This window comes from Anolis carolinensis, chromosome 4 (assembly GCF_035594765.1).
Source record: "Anolis carolinensis isolate JA03-04 chromosome 4, rAnoCar3.1.pri, whole genome shotgun sequence".
Classification (NCBI taxonomy): Eukaryota; Metazoa; Chordata; class Lepidosauria; order Squamata; family Dactyloidae; genus Anolis; species Anolis carolinensis.
Window position 1 is genome coordinate 252,258,252 of NC_085844.1, and position 21,423 is coordinate 252,279,674.

The window sequence follows — 21,423 nt, forward strand, 5'->3', positions numbered from 1 at the left end:
GTGCAAGGTTCCATACTTCACACTTTTAACAACACAACCATTCAATGCTAAGGCTTCCCACGAAATAGAACCGTCTGTGCAGGGTTCCATACTTTGCACTTTAACAACACAACCGTTCAATGCTAAGGCTTCCCGCCACATGGAACCATCTGCGCAGGGTTCCATACTTCGCACTTTAACAACACAACCATTCAATGCTTAAAGCTTCCCGCCACATGGAACCGTCTGCACAGGGTTCCATACTTCACACTTTAACAACACAACCATTCAATGCTAAGGCTGGAACTGTAGAGGAGAGTCTACTGAACAAGCTAGTACTTGCCGCATACCAGTACTGCCAACTGTTGAGGTCTTACGAAGGTGGAGGTATTACTTTTCATTAAACCCTCGTACAACTCCTAGGGTTCCATAGTATTGTGTCATGGCAGTTCAATCAGCGTCAAACTGCATTAATTCCACAGTGCAGATGCATCCTTGGGATGTGCACAGAGTTTGTTGAGAATTTTGTGGCCTCCCTTGCTCATATCCATCTATCAGCGTAAAAGGCAGTCAAAGGAAAAAGCCGGAGTCCTTGGCCCCGGCAATTTATTTTCCCCACTGTCCTTGCTCTGGCAGAGAACGTGGCCATAATTCATCCTGATGCAGCAGCAATGATGGGGGGGGGAAACAAACCCATTAACTGGAGGTCCAGCAAAGACTCCAGAATGAGTCACTAGTGTGTTGTGCAAAGTGTTGGAAATGTTGACGAGTCGGCCAGGAAAGGTGTGACTCTGTCTATACCAGGCATGGGCAAACTTGGGCCCTCCGGGTGTTTTGGACTTCAACTCCCACAATTCCTAACAGCCGGTAGGCTGTTAGGAATTGTGGGAGTTGAAGTCCAAAACACCCGGAGGGCCCAAGTTTGCCCACGCCTGGTCTATACTGTTGGAATGCATGCAGTTAGATTCCACTTCTGGAGCAAAACATTATGGGCCATAGAATTATGGTAATACGCTTGGAAAAGTCCTCAAGGGCCAGGTAGAAAGGCACAACCAAAACCCTCCTGACAGATGGTCATCTATGGAAACCCACTGGGTTCTTTATCATGTCAGAAGTGACTGCAGGTGAGAGAATTTGACATCTACAAAGACGTTGCCCTGGATGTGTTATCATCCTGCTGGGAGGCTTCTCTTATGTCCTCACAAGCTAGAGCTGACAGATAGAAGCTCACCCCATCTCACGGAGCCCCCAGATGGCATAGTGGACTAAGTGACTTGAAGGTTGGGTTGCTGACCTGAAAGCTGCCAGGTTCGAATCCCATTTGGGGAGAGTGTGGATGAGCTCCCTCTATCAGCTCCAGCTCCATGCGGGGACATGAGAGAAGCCTCCCACAAGGATGGTAAAAACATCAAAACATCCGGGCGTCCCCTGGGCAACGTCCTTGCAGACGGACAATTCTCTCACTCCAGAAGCAACTCCGGTTGCTCCTGACACGGAAAAAAAAACCCCATATCACGGATTTGAACAGGCAACCTTCAGGTCAGCAACCCAACCTCGAGGTCAGCAGCTCAGCCGGCACAAGTTAAGAACTCACTGCACCATCGTGGCTCCAAATGGAGTCAGTCCATTGGGTGAGTCACGCTCTCTCAGCCTCAGAGGAAGGCAACGGCAAACCCTCTCTCCAGAGATCTGTCCATGAAGAACCCATGATAGGTTTGCTCTTAGTCTGCAATGAATTTGAAAGGATGCAGAGACTGGAAATGAAGGTGAAGATGCCTTCTTTGAAAACAGCGCTGTTTCTACAGTTTTTTCTCAAACTTTTGCATGCAGAAAAGAAAAAAATTGCATATATCAGAGTCTATGGAATATGCTATCCAAAGATGTTAGATCGTACACAGAGAAAGCAGAAGGAGATACATCTCTGCAGTGACTATGTACCTGGATTTCATGTGGATATGACAGAGCTGGACTTTAGCACAGCAGATTAACCACCAGCTGCAGTAAATCTTGCCAACTAAAAGTTAACAGTTCAAAGTCCGGGTCGGGGTGAGCTCCTGACCTTTAGCCCAGCTTCTGCCTACTTAGCAGTTTGGAAGCAAAATGTGAATAGATAAATAGGTACTGCTTAAAAGTGGGGAAGTATAAAGGCACCCCCCAGCTGAAGTAAGTCTTGCCAACCGAAAGTTGACAGTTCGAAGCTTGAGTCAGGGTGAGCTCCTGACCTTTAGCTCAGCTTCTGCCTAGCCTACCTAGCAGGTCTAAAGCAAAATGTGAGTAGATAAATAGGTACTGCTTAAAAGTGGGGAAGTATAAAGGCACGCCCCAGCTGAAGTAAGTCTTGCCAACTGAAAGTTGACAGTTCGAAGCTTGAGTTGGGGTGAGCTCCTGACCTTTAGCTCAGCTTCTGCCTACCTAGCATGTCTAAAGCAAAATGTGAGTAGATAAACAGGTACTGCTTAAAAGTGGGGAAGTATAAAGGCACCCATAAGGAAATGCCAGGGGAAAAAATGTCAGTGATTCAACCAAGGAGGAATTTTATGAATAACAGGTCTTCGGCAGGGAGATGGAGCAACAGAATCCCCCCTCCCCCCGGTCATAACCAGGCACAAGCCTCCAAGATGCCGAAGATGAGAAAAGACATATATATATATATATATATATATATATATATATACACACCTCTATGTTCAATATCTATGTACTATCTATATACTATGGGACACCTGCTCAGCCCCACAGCCATCATCTTGTGGAGTCCCGCAGGGCTCAATACTGTCTCCCTTGTTATTTAACATCTACATAAAGCCCTAAACGGCTTGGGTCCTGCTTACTTGCGTGACCGTATCTCCCCCTAAGAACCAGCACAAGCTCTTAGATCCACCGAGGAGGCCCTCCTCTCGCTCCCGCCTCCATCGCAAACACGACGGGTGGGGACGAGGGAGGGGTCTTCTTGGTGGTGGTCCCCTGGCTCTGGAACTCTCTCCCTTGGGAGATTAGATTAGCACTTACCCTGGACACAATCCGCAATACATAGGTCTGTTTTCATCACCATCCAGTCTTTATTTACTGCCCTAACCCTCAGCACTGCACCCTATTCCTGAATCTCATTGCCTTGCGTTTTTGCACATGCCTGACTTCCCTGTACTTTCTTAATAGCCCCACCGTTTAGTCCTGATGCTCGCTATGTATTTTATGAATGTTATTTTACTGTTATTGTTTTAATTATATATGCTGTCATAATGTTTTATCTATTGATCGGGCATGGTCCCCATGTGAACTGCTCCGAGTTCCCTCAGGGAGAAGGAAGTGGGTTATAAATAAAGTATTATTATTATTATTATTGTTATTATCTATATATATAAAAACATAGTGTTTGTTTTGTTGGGATTCATCCTGGACTACTCAAGTCTAAACATAGTCAGATAGATGATAGAGTTCGATTGAGGGAATTTTCCCCCGTTTCCAAAGCATGCCTAGATAGGATTCACTATTGTTTCCTGCTTCCTGTCCTATTTAGGTCAGCCCACCCTTTGTCTTTTTAGAAATGTGATCTCTCCTAGGGCTTTGACGTAACTTCCCCAATTTGGTCCTTTGGAATGTTTATGGCCCTAGAGAAGAAGCAACCCACAAGGCTTGGTCGCCATTCCAGCTTCCTGCTTTGTTCCAGAGAGGACGCACCTCTGTCCTCTATTAGTCAAGATGTAGCTTATCTAGAGCTTTGTTATTTTAATCCGGCTATGTGTATTAGAACAGGATAGATTAGTTAGTTAGGTCCTAACCTTTTCTATCCATCAATGGATTTCTTTTTACCTCAATAAATACTTTTAAAATTTAAAGCTAACTTTGCATCCCTTTCCCTTCCTGAATACACAGAGGCCTTCCAAACTCACACCCACGTAAGTCTCACGCTGCTGCAATTCTTTGCTATTTTAATGGGAATTTACCTCATAAAAGAGGGTGATTAGAGCTTAACGGCTCTTCTATTCCCAATATGTTTTACTATGGAGTAAACAACAAAACCACTGAACCCAATCACACCAAATTTGGCCACAAAAGACATATCCAAAATATGTCTTTCAATAAAAAAAACCCTAGAAAAATAGTCCAAATTACAGAGGATGAAGAAGAGCCTTTCTCCCCCTAACTGCCAGTTAGAAAGGTAGGCTCTGTTGCCTTTAGCCCCCCCGCTGCCTTTAGGCCCTGCCCCCTTCGTGTCCTAGCAACTCCCTCAGCCAAGATGGCACCAAGGGCACAGGCAGTTAGGCTATTCAGTGCTATTCAACCTGGCCAACCAAGATTTCCCCTCAGTGAAAAATCTCCAGGCATTGAAGCCATGAGGCTACTCTGTCCTATTCAGCCTGGCCTAGCAAGAATGCCCTATGTAAAAAAGCAGCCAGGCTTTTAAACTGCAAGACTATTCAGTGCAATTCAATCTGGCCAAACAAGGATTCCCCTACAAAGGAAGTAGCCAGGCTTCACAGCGGCTCTTTGATTGAGGGTGCTACTCCAGCTACTCCAGAAAAAAAGCCAGGCGTTGAGGCTGCAAGGCTATTCACTGCTATTTCACCTGTCTAACAAATGATTCCCATAAGCCACAGCAACGCGTGGCTGGGCAAAGCTAGTTATAAGAATAAAGGGCTTCACAGGACGATTTCCATGAAGGATGGCATCTCCATGTTGACGGAGGCCTTCATGGCTGGAATCACAGGGTTGTTGTATGTTGTATGGCCATGTTCCAGAAGTATTCTCTCCTGATGTTTCGCCCACATCTATGGCAGGCATCCTCACAACCTCTGAGGATGCTTGCCATAGATGTGGGCAAAACGTCAGGAGAGAACTGTTGGGAATCATCCTGGACTACTCAAGTCTAGATGTAGTCAGATAGATGATAGAGTTAGATTGAGGGAATCCTTTCCCTGTTTCCAAAGCATGCCTAGACAGGCTTTACTGTGTTTCACTCTATCCTGTTCACGTCACATCCCTTACTTTGAAGTTAGTAGAAATGTGACTCTTTAGGGATACTAACTTCCTATCCATTGGAATGTTTATTGCCCCAATAAAAGGCACAACCATGCGGTCAGTCGCCCCTCTCTAAGCTTCTTCTCTCTTTGTTCTTCTAGCTAACAAGAAGCATCTTGCTGTCTTTCCTGGCAAGATGTAACTATGGTTGTTATTTTTCCTTTCTCATTTTTACTTAAAAACCAGTCTAGAGTAGACTAGACAGCTCCCAAGCCTTTCTATCTACAATAGAGTTCTTTTTACCTGAATAAATACTTTTTGAACTTTTACTGAGACTCTGCAGTCCATTGCAATCCTAAATGGTCAAAGGCTTCTCTTGCTCACCCCGTGTAAGCAACTGCTGCATTTAAAAACTTTGCTTTTGCTACTCTGCTCATTTTGGTGGAATCTCCCCCAGAGAGGGTTAAATTGAGTCTAACCGCTCAGAGATTACCACAACGAGAACATGGCCATACAGCCCAGAAAACACACAACAACCCGATGGCACCTCCCTGAAGCGTTTGCCTTGGTTGCAGACAGTGATGGATAGAAAAGCCATGATTTTTGTAACTCTTTCCCTCCATTACATTAACGCAAAGTCTGCAGAGTTGAACTTGCAAGTCTGCAGTTGGAGAAGAACTTCCCAACTCTTCTGCGAAAAAATTTAAATAAAATGAAACCCCACTTTGTGCCAAAGAGCAAAGTCACATTGGTGTCCTTGATTTTTTTTTAAAAAAACAACTCTTCCAAAGAAGAAGTCATTATCGGAAAAACTCACGCTTATTTTCGTCGCTTCCTTCCCGGGCTCTTCCTGTGGAGATGCTTTTAGCTGCAGGAAGGGAAGGAAGGAAGGAGAGAAGGGAAGAAAGAGAGAGAGAGAGAGAGAAAACCCATTAGTTCAGCCTGAGAAAGGGAAGGAGGGGGAGAAGGAGAAAACCCATCCAACTAATTCGCACCTTGGCCTTTAATGCCGTCTTCAAAGGCAAGGAGGAGAGCAGAGGAAAATTGGTGGGGAGGCAGAACAGAGGTTTCGGGGAGGGACTCGGGCTTCAGTCCATGAAAGGGAACAAGGGAAGGAAAGGGGCTCAAAGGAGGCAGAGACCAAGAGAAAGAGGTCCCTGGGAGTCCGCCCTTGGCAGGGATTCAGGCAAGGAACTGCCACTCCACATCCAGTGCATTCATACATTTCATAGCATCACAAAAGCACAGGACATTGGAATTGGAAGAGGCCTCCAAAGGCCATCCAATCCAACCCCCTTCTGTTATGCTTCCGCTATCAACTCATGTTCCGTGGGTTGCAGTGAGTTTTTCAGGCCGTATGTTCCCTGGCGCAGCGTGTTAAAGCGCTGAGCTGCTGAACTTGCAGACCGAAAGATCGCAGGTTCGAATCCTGAGAGATGCTATATTAGGTTTTAGATTGTCAAGGGTGGTGTGGATGATGGGATAGGGAGATGAATCGATCATCCATCACCCTGACTGATTTTGTGAGTTCTCTCCGTCTGCTCACCCGAAGGACCACTTTATGCACCAACAAAACGACAGGCCAGTCGTTGATTTACTGCTGATCCCAGGTTTAAATACTTTATTATACATATATACAGTTGCTGAAAGCCATAGCTCTCCGCACACATGGCTCGTCTTCTCCGCTCAGCTCGGCTGCTATCTCTACAGGCTGGCACCTCCCTCATTCCTGTGTTCATGAGTTCCGGCCAGACAGTTCAAACGGAAACCCTGCCCTATTGGTCCTGTGGTCAATCAATCAAGCTGGCTTGTGCTTAACCCTTGTGCTGCTGGAATGCCGGAAACACACAGTTGCAAACACCCAACATCTTAACTTGATATAACATTTCACTTTAACAACAGAATTACACTAACATAGGTTACCGCATTATCATTTGGTGATTACCCGCAAGATTAAGGCTGATTTGGCAATATGGCTGCAATTTTATCGCAGTTTATTTGGTTCTCTTTCTGGAGGTAGGCCTTTGATTGAAGGACATCCTTAAAAAAAAAACGTCAGAGGCTTCTGGAGCCATTGGGTTGTGGCTTATTTCAACGGGCACTGGTGTGCCGAGCTATGGCCCAAAATTTGGCACATTGGAGCGATCACCTCTGACTTAATCCTGGAATTTTCTAGTTTGATAGCAGTGATGCTAGGGGCAGGTCAATTTTCAAATTCCACTGTTCATTTGGTGTGATAACCAGGCCACTGTGCAGGTTATCAATTTATTGACATCTAAGGCAACCAGTCTGATGGAGGCTTTTCAGGGTTTACCCTCCTGTCGCACCTCAGGATAGCTTCACCTTGCTGAACACACCAGGCTGTACACAGGTTGAAGTCTTTTAGGAAATAGGAAATAAATAGTTCTTTAAAAGCAAAAGTAAAGATCCAAAAGATTGTTGCCAAAGCAAGACTATAAAGAATAATCCAAGAAAATCTTAGGCATAAAACAAGGTTCCATTAATACATGCCATAGTCCCATGAACTTGATTACAGGATAATCCAAGAAAGCAAGAGCTGCTTCTAACTCAAACAAGACGTTGCTTTTGACAAAGGTTTCTCTCTCCGCACACCCTTTAATATTCTCTGCACAGCATGAATGCATTTCTTTGCCCTCTGACCTCTCTTTTTTGTTTGCTATTCTGTCACTCCTGCGAACCTGAAATTCCAAACGGCCAGCTCGATCCAGAGATGCCGTTTCATCAAGGCCAGATGGCTCGTTAGCAGCAGCCTCTGTCTGCTTGCTATCTAACGGGAAGTTGTCCTCCCTTTGCACCTGGCTAGCTTCAGTATCATCAACACCATTCCCTGCCGTGGGAATGCCTCCCTGCTCCTCATCTCTCACAACAGGGACACTCTGAACCTGAATCCCACAATCCCCATCAGAGTCACTCTGAGACTCCACCTGAGTCACAACACCTCTGTTGTCTGAAGTGTAACATTTTGTTTAGAGCTTTGCATATTGCTGGGGCAGATAACTCTCTGCTGATGCTCTGTCCCGTATGTAGATATATAGCATCCGGAGAGCTGTTAGCGTCTGCCAACCTAGCAGTTCAGAAACTTGCAAATGTGAGTAGATCAATAGATACAGCTTCTTTGGGAAGGTAACGGTGCTCCATGCAGTCATGCCGGCCACATGACCTTGGAGGTGTCTACGGACAATGCCGGCTCTTCAGCTTAGAAATGGAGATGAGCACCAACCCCCAGAGTTGGGTACGACTAGACTTAAGGTCAGGGGAAAACCTTTACCTATAGTACCGTACATTTCTCTCCCTGTTGAAATTCCTTTGGTTAGTTTTGGCCAGTCAGCCTTTTCATCGGTCACAGTCACTTTGGATCCTCATCCTGTCCTTTCCCTCCCAAATTTGGTATCACTTGCAAATCTGATCAAAGCCTCCCAAAACATGTTCATTTCCAAGTGGTTCTCACGCACCTATGCAACCTGAAAGATAGTTGCATCTATCAAGTAGCTAATTTAGGTACCACTTATATGTGGGGAGGCTAATTTATGACACCATAAAAATCATTTAGCCGCCATTGGAATGAGGAAGTGCCATCACAGTGGACGATGAAGCATCTGCTTCCCCTGTGGCCGGAATCAAGCATACCCTCAGGAAGCTGGAAGCTGGAGAAGGTTTAAATTGCCTCTGCGTCTGTCTCTGTCTCTGTTCTATGTGTATATGGGCATTGAATGTTTGCCTTATATGTGTACAATGTGATCCGCCCTGAGTCCCCTTCGGGGTAAGAAAGAAGGGCAGAATATAAATACTGTAAATAAATAAATAAATACATTGGCTAAATACCCTCATTTAAGCAATGTTGAAGCTTTCAAAGAGCAGACCTCCCTTAGAATAACAGAACCAGAAGAGACGGCAAAGGCCATCCAGTCTAACCTCCTCTTGCCTTGCCTGGGTGCCCAAACCAAGCCCTCCCAATAGATGGCCACCTTGTCATGGGTTGCAAACGCACTGTGCTGTGTGTTAACTGGAAAATGAAGTTCATGAAGACGATTGACTGAGCCTGCAAAAGACCTGGAGATTGATTTGATACTGTTTCTGTTCTGCTGCTGCAGAACCAGTTTGGACAAGTTTTCAGTCCTGAGTCCCGCTGGTGAAAAAAGCAGTGTGCTCAGAGAGGCCTTGCTATTTCGAGGTCTGTTTTGCTGCTGAGAAAAGAGAGAGAAGAACCAGGACTGTATTCTTCTCTGAAGCAGATTTGTGGACTGAGAAAGGACTGTTTATGACTGAGGACTTCTGTAAGTGATCAGAGGGACCATTGTAATAAATGTGTTTTTATTCTTTTTGGTTAGTGTGCAAATATTACAATTGGTGCATGTTATTGTTTATTGATGTATTGTATGTTGTTATTGTTTTGTATTTGATATTTCTGTGAGCCAGCCGAGTCCCCTCCGGGGGAGATAGTGGCGGGATACAAATAAAATTATTATTATTATTATTTTATTATGACACAGCAAACAAGATAGATATGCTTGATTTCATATCACAAAATCACAAGTTGAACACTTCCCAAGTGTCTAGGACTGTGTGATGTATTTTCAGATGATGCGTGCAGATCCCAGTAGGGTGGCCTTTTGCAATTGGCAGATCATGATTTTGTCAATGTCTATTGTTTCCAAATGCCAGCTGAGATCTTTTGGCATGGCACCCAATGTGCCCATCACCACCGGGACCACCTGCACTGGTTTCTGCCAGAGTCTTTGAAGTTCAATCTTGAGATCCTGATAGCGGCTGAGTTTTTCCTGTTGTTTTTCGTCAATGCGACTGTCACCTGGGATGGCGACATCAATGATCCAAACCTTTTTCTTTTCCACAACTGTGATGTCTGGTGTGTTGTGTTCCAGAACTTTGTCAGTCTGGATTCAGAAGTCCCACAGTATCTTTGCGTGCTCATTTTCCAATACTTTTGCAGGTTTGTGATCCCACCAGTTCTTTGCTGCTGGGAGGTGGTCCTTGAGGCATAAGTTCCAATGAATCATTTGGGCCACATAGTTGTGCCTCTGTTTGTAGTCTGTCTGTACGATTTTCTTACAGCAGCTGAGGATATGATCAGTGGTTTCGTCAGTTTCCTTGCACAGTCTGCAAGGAAACTTTTTCGATCTTGGCCTTAATTGCCTTTGTTCTGATGGCTTGCTCCTGGGCTATTATTATTATTATTATTATTATTATTATTATTATTATTATTATTATTATTACTGTTTTTGATCTCTTGGAATCAGTAAAGTTCCTGTATTTTTTGTTCTGCAAACCTGAGTGGCGTGTTATTTTTCTGCGGGTGACTCTGGATCGCGGGCACGTGTAAGAGCTTCCATTTATCATCATCAAATCCTGTTTTAAAACATCCAGAGAAGGAGACTTTGCTGGACTTTTTCTGCGCTCCGGTGCCAAGAGTGGTCATGGGTGAAGCATGGATATTTATCAACCCAGTCATGTCCCTCATGGATGGAAATATAAAAAAAGTGTTATCAACTCCTGCTACGGCTTTGCAAATGCCTGCCTTCACGCTCCAGTTCTACCGGAATGTGTCCTGCTATCTTTAATTCTCACCTTTTATAAGGAACAGAAATGCAATTTTGGAGTACAGAGCCATGCCGAAACATCTCCTCCATGCTTCTGGGGCAGAAAGAGCAGAAGCCGGGGAAGGCTCCCGACAGATTCGAGAACTAATTGGATCCAGATTTAATATTTCTTCTCTGCAAAAGAGGAGGGGACTGGCATTTGCAGTAAGCAGTTTGCTCCGCCATCTCCAAATTCCACCCAAGAATGCAAAAAGGTTTGGAAAACCGCTCTTTGTTTTAAGGCCACTTGGGCATAATTTTTATGTACCGTATATACTCGAGTATAAGCCGACCCAAACATAAGCCATATATAATTTTAGCACAAAAAACTGGGATAACCTATTGACCCGAGTATAAGCCAAGGGTGAGAAATGAAGCAGCTACTGGTAAATTTCAAAATAAAAAATGGATATCAATAAAATTACATTAATCGGGGCATCAATAGGTTAAATAATGTATATATATGGATACAGATATGCAAGTTCATGGATCTATATGTATATAGGATTTGGAACGACCTGCAAACATATGAGGGGAAATTCATATATAAAATTCATGTAGATAGATAGATAGTTAGATAGATAGATAGATACAGATATATATATATAAGTACATAGGGATTGCAAATGCATGCAGGGGGTTAATGTCTATATATCTGTAGGAGAGATTAACAAATATTTCAGGAGACAATCCTTTTATAAGATTAATGGATATATATTTTTCTTCCTGGCTTGCATGAGTGTCTTTCCCTATTCAAAACATTCCCTTGGTTAAGAGCGAGGGATGCTTTGCTAAAGAAAACACACTGATAAGTGAGCGTAAGAGAGAAATATAACATATATTGCAAGCAATGGCCTCCAGGTTCTGTTGCCTTGACTTTGATCCCATTATAAGCCGAGAGAGGCTTTTTCAGCTCAAAATAAAGGGCTGAAAAACTCAGCTTATCTTCGAGTATATATGGTATTCCTTCTTTATAAAAATGCTTATATCTAGAGGTTTATGTTTGATGCTCAACTAATGCAGCCAGACAAATGCAAATAGTGTAATAAGTATTTAAAACGAGGGAATATGCTGCAATGGTTTGAGCACTGGTGCATCCACATGGAAGAATGAATGCAGTTTAATTCCATTTTAGAACAGCCATAGCTCTAGACCAGGCGTGGGCAAGCTTTGGCCCTCCAGGTGTTTTGGACTTCAACTCCCATCATTTCCAACAGCCTACCGGCTCGGGAGTTGTAGTTCGGTGAGGCATCAGAGAGGGATGCAGACCTTGCAAAACTACACTTCCCAGGAAGTATATGGCACAAAAAGTAGTGTCAAAACTGCACTCATTCTACAGTGTGTATGTATATGTACTCTGAATCTTCTCTAATTGGTAGCAATTCAATAAAGGGTGCAAAATAGCCTCTGCCCATGTGCAAAGTTTAAATATGCTGCAGCGATTTGAGCCCTGGTTGCATCTATATTACAGAATTAATGCAACTTGACCCCATTTTAACTGGCTTGGCTCAATGATGTTGTGGAATCCTGGAAGTTGTAGTTTGGTGAGGCACCAACACTCTTTGGCAGAGAAGGCTGAAGACACAGAGAAACTACAGATCCCAGGATTCGACAGCATTGAGTCATGGCATTTAAAGTGGTATTACATGTTAGTGTTTTTGTTGATATAGGATGAAATGTTCTATCTATTGTTTGCGGTTGGATTGTGTGTTTCGTTCTGGCAAGCATTCCAGCAGCCAAGAGGTTAATTCTGGCCAGCCCTGATTGATTGCTGGAAGGGCAAATGGCAAGGACTTCCGTTTGAGCTACCTGACAGGAAGATGCATCACAGACTGTGGAATGCAGAAGGTGCTTCATGCACACAGAGAATGGACTTTTGAGAGAGACTGACTTTCTCCATGTTTGTCCATGTGGATGCAACATGTGTCCAGATAGCTTTGGACAGTAAGCATTGTAAATACTGTAAATAAAGCCTTAGAGCCGCTGAGTTTCAGCAGTTATAAATCAGTGAAGCTGTCGTGTTTTGTCAGTGCCATTTTCGCTGTTCGCAAAGTGGTCTGATGAAGGTGAGCTGAGGGTTAGCTCATCAATCAAGGAGGCGGGGGTATAAAAATAAAGTTATTATTATTATTATTATTATTATTATTATTATTATTATTATTATTATCATCACAGCCCTTTTCTCACTGCAGCAATACAAATGCAAGTCACAGAATCCCCCACAAAATGACACAGCCTGATTGAAATCCCCAAACATCCCCTTGCTGTTATTCAGTCCTTATCTGTTCCTGAGCGAAGAATGGCAGAGAAAAAGAAAGAAGGAGAAAAGAGAAAGCGACAGCTGTTTCCCAAGCAAGATAAAGGAGAGAGGAAGACCCCGAGAGAGCAAGAAAGAGAGATGGAGGGAGGGATAACGGAGGATAAGGAGCCACAAAGAACACCAGAACATGGAAACAGAAGGCGTCCGAGAATGTTGTATGTTTTCCGGGCTGTATGGCCATGTTCCAGGAGAGAATACTTCTGGAACACGGCCATACAGCCCGGAAAATATACAACAACCCTGTGATCCCGGCCATGAAAGCCTTCGACAACGTGTCTGGGAATGCTATCGGATTTTGGGAGAGACACAGGAAGAGAGGAAACAACACCCCAGAGAGTGAGAAGGGAAGAGATTTGCACTCTGCCACCTGTTTTCGTCTCAGTTTGGTGGCTGGGATTGCAATTCCCAGCATCCATCCATGGTAGGGCTTCATGTGGCTGTGAGTTCTTGGATTTGGAGCACAACATTTAGGGAAAGAATAATAGAATCATAGAATTATAGAGTTGGAAGAGACCTCACGGGCCATCCAGTCCAACCCCCTGCTAAAAAGCAGGAAAATTGCATTTAAAGCACCCCCGACAGATGGCCATCCAGCCTCTGTTTAAAAGCCTCCAAAGAAGGAGTCTCCACCACACTCCGCAGCAGAGAGTTTCCAAAAGGCATGGACTGTTTATGTCCAAGGGATGGACTTTCCCACAGCAGGTTAAACCATCAGCTGCAGTAAATCCTATCAATTGAAAAGTTGACAGCTCAAAGTCCCGGTCGGGGTGAGCTCCTGACCTTTAGCCCAGCTTCCGCCTACCTAGTGGTTCGAAAGCAAAATGTGAGTAGATAAATAGGTACTGCTTAAAAGTGGAGAGGTATTTGCATGTTTTTGAAATGCTAGGTTGTCAGAAGCAAGAATAGAAGTTGGCCCCTCCCCCCCAGCAACAACATACAGCAGAGTCTCACTTATCCAACACTCACTTATCCAACGTTCTGGATTATCATTATTTTTGTTGTCAGTGTTTCCAATGCATTGTGATATCTTGGTGCTAAATTCGAAAATACAGTAATTACTACATAGCATTAATGTGTAATGAACTACTTTTCCTGTCAAATTTGTTGTATAACATGATGTTTTGGTGGTTAATTTGTAAAATCATAACCTATTTTGATGTTTAATAGTCTTTTTCTTAAATCTCTCCTTATTATCCAACATATTTGCTTATCCAACGTTCTGCCAGCCCGTTTATGTTGGATAAGTGAGACTCTACTGTAGTACTATATAATATAATAATATTGTGCTATGGTAATAATATAATATATTGTATATACATATAATATTGATACTGATATTATAATGTAATGCAATATAGTACTAATAATTATACAATATAATAATATTGATCATATATTATATATTAAATGTAATATTACTAATAATATTACAGTATATTGGTATAGTACAATATAGTAATATATAATGCTAACTAGCTGTGCCCGGCCATGCATTGCTGTGGCGAAGTATGTTGGTATGGGAAATAAAGTATTGAGGAATTGGTGGTAGTTAAGGGAAAGGGTAAAGGTTTTCTCCTGACATTAAGTCCAGTCCTGTCTGACTCTGGGGGTTAGTGCTCATCTCTATCCAGTTCAAAGCAGATAATATAAGATTCTAAATGGGTTATATAGCTGTGTGGAAGGGCCTTGAGTCTACACTGCCATATAATCCAGTGCAAATTAGATAATACAGTAGAGTCTCACTGTTCCGTCCCCCAGGACGATGGTTTGCCTTACCTATTGGTCGTTCGTTTGTTTTCCCTCCTTTACATTTTGTTTCAGCCTCTTCCAACGTGCTGCAGCTGTGCAAAGCTAACTGGGACAAATCATCCTCAAAACCAGGCCAATCTATGCCTATCCAAATTAGATAAGTATTGAATTATACTGATCTGGAATAGAAAACCTAGTTAGAGGAGCAAGGTTATTCCGTCGCTTCTAGAACTAATCTTTGCTGTAAAGATAGGGAAGGAAAGAGTTTCTCCTTCTAATATAGACAGCGTGATTAGGGTATAGTGGTTTTATAATCACCTTTGCCTTCTGGAACCAGGGATAATTCTGTAACTAAAACCTATAGAAATTTGTTTCACTTTCTGTAACTTTAAGATCTGTGCCAAGTTTACAACTTTGTATGAATAAACATCCTTTTTTTTTGAAGTTTTCCAGACTCAGTCGTTCAATATTTTTAGGACAGCTTATAGGGATTTGCAGTTCGCCCGGATAAAGGACGGCACGTTTCAGCTTTATAGTTTTTTTTATTGTCTGGCGGACAGCACACTCACTTATCCAACACTCGCTTATCCAACGTTCTGGATTATCCAACGCATTTTTGTAGTCAATGTTTTCAATACATCGTGATATTTTGGTGCTAAATTCATAAATACAGTAATTACTACGTAGCATTACTGCGTATTGAACTACTTTTTCTGTCAAATTTTTTGTATAACATGATGTTTTGGTGCTTAATTTGTAAAATCATAACCTAATTTGATGTTTAATAGGCTTTTCCTTAATCCCTCCTTATTATCCAACATATTCATTTATCCAACGTTCTGCCGGCCCGTTTATGTTGGATAAGTGAGACTCTACTGTATGTGGAAGAAGCCTAAGTGAGGCCTAAATCTGCCTGTCCCCTAACTGAACCCTGGCTGTCCCTTGGCTAGTTGGTTGCTAGGAGACCAAGTGGGCAGGGATTAGCCCTCTAAACTGGCAGCAATTGGATAAAAACAATTATTGCTCTCCCTCCAATTAGGACTTTATTTTTCTTTTCTTTTTGTTGTATCAACCTAGAGGCGTGGATGATGGGTTGTGTTGTCAAATTTTGAGGTTGGGGGACCAGTAGTTTTGTTGTTTTGTGAGTCGCCGTGATGCCATCACTCATTTATATATATAGATATTGTGCTGTGCTAATAATATAATGTATTGCATGTCCCCTTCGGGGTGAAGGAGGGCAGGGTATAAATGTAGTAAATAAAATTAATTAATTAATTAATTAATTAATTAATTAAAGGTATTAAGGCACCCATAAAGAAATGCCAGAAAAATGCCAGTGATTCAGTCAAAGAGGAAGATTATGAACAAAGCTCTTCGGCAGGGAGATGGAGTGACAGCACCTCCCTGTGGCCAGAACCGAGCACAAGTCTCCAAGATGCCAAAGATGGGAAAAGCCTATATACACCTCTACCTATGTACAATTGTCTGTCTTGTCAGTGTATAAACTGCATTGAATATTTGCTGCATATGTATGTTCTGTGATCCGCCCTGAGTCACTTTTGGGGTGAACAGGGCAGAATATAAATATTGTAAATAAACAAAGAATAATGCCATATATAGGGTGTTTTTTTTAAATAAAAGAAATGAATGAAGGTACTTCAAATAAAAAATCTTGCATGATACTATATACGGAGTGGGCTCCCAGATACTGTTGGATTGCAGTTCCCAGCATCCATAACCATTGGCCACGCTGCCTCAGCCCAAGATATGTTTGAATGGTTTTTAACTGTGAATTTTTAATACTGTTTATACTTAAATCTGTTTTAATGTTTGTATATTTGTATATTTTAGGTTGTGTACGAATACTTTTTATGTTAAGCTACTTTAAGTCCCCTTAAGGAGTTTTTTTTTTCATGTCACGCATGACTTGAGAAACTGCAAGATGCTTCTGGTGTGAGAGAATTGGCCATCTCCAAGGACGTTGCCCAGGGAATACTAAAATGCTTGATATTTTTACCATCCGTGTTGGAGGCGTCTTTCATGTCCCCGCATGGAGCTGGAGCTGATAGAGGGAGCTCATCCACACTCTCCCCGGCTTAGATTCTAATAATAATAATAATAATAATAATAATAATAATAATAATAATAATAATAATAATAATTTTATTTTTATACCCCGCCTCCATCTCCCGGAAGGGATCTCAGGGCGGCTTACATGGATCCAAGCCCAGATTCGAATCAGCAACCTTCAGGTCAGCACCCCAACCTTCAAGTCAGCAGTCCTGCCAGCACAAGCATTTAATCCACTGTGCCACCATGGCCTCCTTTTGGGAGAGATAAAGCGGGGTAAAGTGGCACAATGGGATAAACCTTTGTGCTGCTGAACCTCTGACTTGAAGGTTGGCAGTTTGAATCCACAGATAGTATAAGCTCCCATCTATAAGCTCTGCCAACCTAGCAGTTTGAAAACATGCAAACATAAGTAGATAAATAGGTACTACTTCAGGTGGAAAAGGCAAAAGAGATGCTCCAAGCAATCTTGCCAGCCACACAACTGCTCGGCTTGAACGCACCTCCCTGGATCCAGAGATGAGCGCTGCCTCCAGAAGCCGGAAATGAAAGGAGAAGCCTTTGCCTTTGTTTGTGTTTGTGTTTCTCATATGATTGTAAAACCACTGAATGTTTGCCTATGTAGATAAATGCTGTAATCTGCTTTGAGTCCCCTTGGGGAGAAGGGTAGAATATAAATAAAAGTGTATTATTTATTTATTGTTGTTGTTGTTGTTGTTGTTGTTATTGTTGTTGTATGACACAGCAAACAAGATAGATATGCTGGATTTCGTATCACAAAATCACAAGTCGAACACTTCCCAAGCGTCTAGGACTGTGTGATGTATTATTATTATTATTATTATTATTTTATTATGACACAGCAAACAAGATAGATATGCTGGATTTCGTATCACAAAATCACAAGTCGAACACTTCCCAAGCGTCTAGGACTGTGTGATGTATTATTATTATTATTATTATTATTATTATTATTATTATTATTTTATTATGACACAGCAAACAAGATAGATATGCTGGATTTCGTATCACAAAATCACAAGTCGAACACTTCCCAAGTGTCTAGGACTGTGTGATGTATTATTATTATTATTATTATTATTATTATTATTATTATTATTATTATTATTATTATTATTTTATTATGACACAGCAAACAAGATAGATATGCTGGATTTCGTTTCACAAAATCACAAGTCGAACACTTCCCAAGTGTCTAGGACTGTGTGATGTATTTTCGGATGATGCGTGCAGATCCCAGCAGGGTGGCCTTTTGCAGTTGGCAGATCATAATTTTGTCAATGTTTATTGTTTCCAAATGCCGGCTGAGATCTTTTGGCACGGCACCCAGTGTGCCCATCACCACCGGGACCACCTGCCCTGGTTTCTGCCAGAGTCTTTGAAGTTCAATCTTGAGGTCCTGATAGCGGCTGAGATTTTCCTGTTGTTTTTCGTCTATTATTATTATTATTATTATTATTATTATTATTATTATTATTATTATTGCAAGGGACATTGTCAGCATCATGAACACCTTTGAACAAGAGAATGAAATGGAAGCAGAAGAGAGAAGACCATAAGAAGGATGAAGGAGGAGAAAGAGGAAGAAGAGGAGGAGGCAAAGGAGAAGAGGAAGAAGAAGAAGAAGGATAGGGATAAGAAGAGCACAAGGAGGAGTGGAAAGTGCTTTACCTGGTTGGAGGCCCAGCTCTGCTTGTCTGTCCAGTCCCGGTGGGTGCGGACGTACCACCACTGGATCTCCAGGGAGTAGGAGGGGGATCCGCTCCCACGGAAGGAGCAGGCCATCTCCACGTCCTCCCCGGCCCGGGCCGTCATGTCGTGCGGGGTCTCCGTGAAGAAGGCTGCAAGGGAGACACAGAAGGAGGACAAGGAATGGTCAGAAGGTGGTAGTGGGTCCAGAACAGAGGCTTCTAGGCGCTGGGCAAACTGGGATCCACCTCTGCCACCTTGCTTTCCTATCTGCCTCCAAATACAATAGAATAGCTTGATCGCTATTGTGCTATTGCACAACTAAAGGAAATGCCTTCCCTAGCTCAAATTGCAACACAACACACCCATCCTTCCACACTCCCACCACCACCACACAGCCCCGAATGCCACATCAATGCAAAGCCATAGAGATCAACATAATAATAATAATAATAATAATAATAATAATAATAATAATAATAATAATAATAATAATAATTTATTTATACCTCGCCACCATCTCCCCACGGGACTCAGGGTGACTCACATGGGGCAAGGCCCGACTAGCACAATTTACAAAAACAACAGTGTAAATACATTGAACAATATACAATAAAAATAAAAATAAAACACAGTAAGACAATAAAACAAGAGTTAATACAACAGTAACAATATCAATCAACCACCAAATGCAATTCAGTCGACTTCATTGGTGGTGGGGGGGACTGCAGCAGCAATATAAAAATAACATCATCAGTTGTCTCACAGTCTGTTTGTCCTTCTCTTTGTCACCCTGTGCTGTCTGCCATGTTTGGTGAGCTGGATCCATAAGAATGTTCTGAGCTTCCTTAAGGCTGTGGGGTTTATAAAGTTCTTCCAAAGAGGAGAGAAAAAGGGCAACCCATGTTTCTCTGGACAGAAATGGTGATCCTTTGCAGCACCTTCCTATCTGCCACTACCATTACCAAACCATGCGCAGATGCAGTGGGTTAGGACACTCTCTATAGCACAGCAGAGGAAGGTCACCAGCAGTTTATCATTCAGTTGTTGGTTCCTTAGAAGTCTCAGATAGTATAAACACTGCCGGTCCCTCTTAAACAACGTCAGAGCCTCCCAGTTTCCCAATTCCCAAATGTCCCAGTTTCTCTCTCTTCCTCCCTCCTGGTCCTCAGCCTTATTTCCAAGCCTGCAAATTGAGTTCAAAGTCCCCAATTAAGATATTTGGGAAAGGAAGAATGGGATACAGTCTGGTCCTTCCCAGTGGCTACAGGCAAAAGCAAACTGCTAAAGCACAAACCATACAGCACAACCTTCTTGTTGTTGTTGTTGTTGTTGTTGTTGTTGTTGTTGTGTTGTTGTTTCCGGTTTTTGATGACAGCCGTAGGCTGTTAGGAATTGTGGGAGTTGGTCCCAAACACCTGCAGAGCCGAAGTTGGCCCATACCTACTCTAAAGTGACCCTATCATGAAACCTGGTCTCCAAACTACTAACAATAATAAGATATTTTATTAATCATATCTGTTACGGATTGATGATGATAAATGGAAGCCCGTGATCCAGTCACCCACAGAACAATAACATGTCACTCAGGTTTGCAGAACAAAAATACAGGAATTTTACTAATTCCAAGAGATAAAAAACAGTATTATAGTATTTACAACGGTCCCTCTGATCACTTACAGATTCCACAGTCATAAACAGTCCACAAATCTGCTTCAGAGAAGAATACAATCCTGGTTCTTCTCCCTCTTTTCTCAGCAGCAAACAGGCCTCAAAATAGCAAGACCTCTCTGAGTACACTGAGTACTCAGTCAGCACTGAAAACTTGTCCAAACTGGTTCTGCAGCAGCAGAACAGAAACAGTATCAAAATCAATCCCCAGGTCTTTGCAGGCTCAGCCAATCAGCTTCATGCACTTCATTTTCCAGTTAACCCACACAGCACAATGTCTTTGTAGACTATGACATATCCACCTCTCCTAAATGCTCAAGGAGCTGTACTGCACAGCATGTTAAAATAACATAGATAAAGATAATGGATAACCACACAGCCTGATGTTTTGGTCAGTTGACAATCCTGGAAATCTCCCAGGAAAACTGCTCAAAGCCAAGGCAACAGAACACGGACTTTATCCTCCGAATGTCCATGTCTGGGGTTAAATTGCAGCTCTCCCCTTCCATTCATTTTTTACAATTCTTGTGCAATTAAAAACCCGGGGCTGTCGACCAATTACAGAGCTCCTCCAGCTAATGAGTGATCCCCTTTCAAATGATTAATCAATTAGCCAATTAAAATAAATACTACAGTTACTCAGTGCAGGTGTTATCTTGAGAATATGCAATTAAGACGGCAATTGCTCTTGACTAAATAACACAGACAAGTCGCCTATTGTTGGGGAAATCATCTTCAGCATGTCGCCGCTGGAGAGAGATGGAGAGATGCAAGGAAAAGATGGGAGATAGAATTCTTCCGGCAGAGACAGCGACTCCAAGTTGCTGTTCTTGCATGACATCAACACACTCTTTGTCTAAACAGAACAGAAACACCAGGATTTTTGTTGTTGTGTGCCTTCATGGCATTTCTCGGCCACAAATATGGCATGGCTGCCACAACCAAATGATAGTGATGTATGAGAAACAAACTTGCATGGTGGAAATCTAGGTGGTAGGCCCTTGGTATCTGCTGGGGTTTGCTTCAAAGACCACCATAGATACAAAATATGTAGATGCTCCACTTGTTGTGCTCCAGTCTGATGATGAAGGGGGATTTGGGTTTATGCAGGCTGACCAAGGAAATGCTGATGAAGGCCCTGAATTGTCAGAGAGGCCGCAGGCTAGCAGCAAAACAGAAGTTTGTGATAAACAGACTAGTAGTGAAGTAGAAGTCAGCGATAAGGGTAACCTTTCACAGGATTCAGAACATCAACAAGTCCCAGGTGGCTCTTGCAGCGAGTCAGAGGAGTCTTCCTTAGATAGGGATACAAGGTTAAGGTTAAAGGTTCATCGTCCCAGACGTTCCCTT

At 42.6% G+C, this 21,423-nt stretch overlaps 1 protein-coding gene across 1 annotated transcript in view; it reads right to left on the reverse strand.

Moving 5' to 3' along the window:
• vstm2l (V-set and transmembrane domain containing 2 like) overlaps positions 1 to 21,423 on the reverse strand; it is a 127,918-nt gene that overhangs the window by 28,180 nt on the left and 78,315 nt on the right. Inside the window, exons 2-3 of the mRNA XM_062979757.1 lie at positions 18,385 to 18,554; positions 5,756 to 5,806 (exon numbers count right to left, since the gene is read on the reverse strand). Coding sequence (XP_062835827.1) covers positions 5,756 to 5,806; positions 18,385 to 18,554 — 221 coding nt within the window. The remainder of the gene's footprint in view (positions 1 to 5,755; positions 5,807 to 18,384; positions 18,555 to 21,423) is intronic.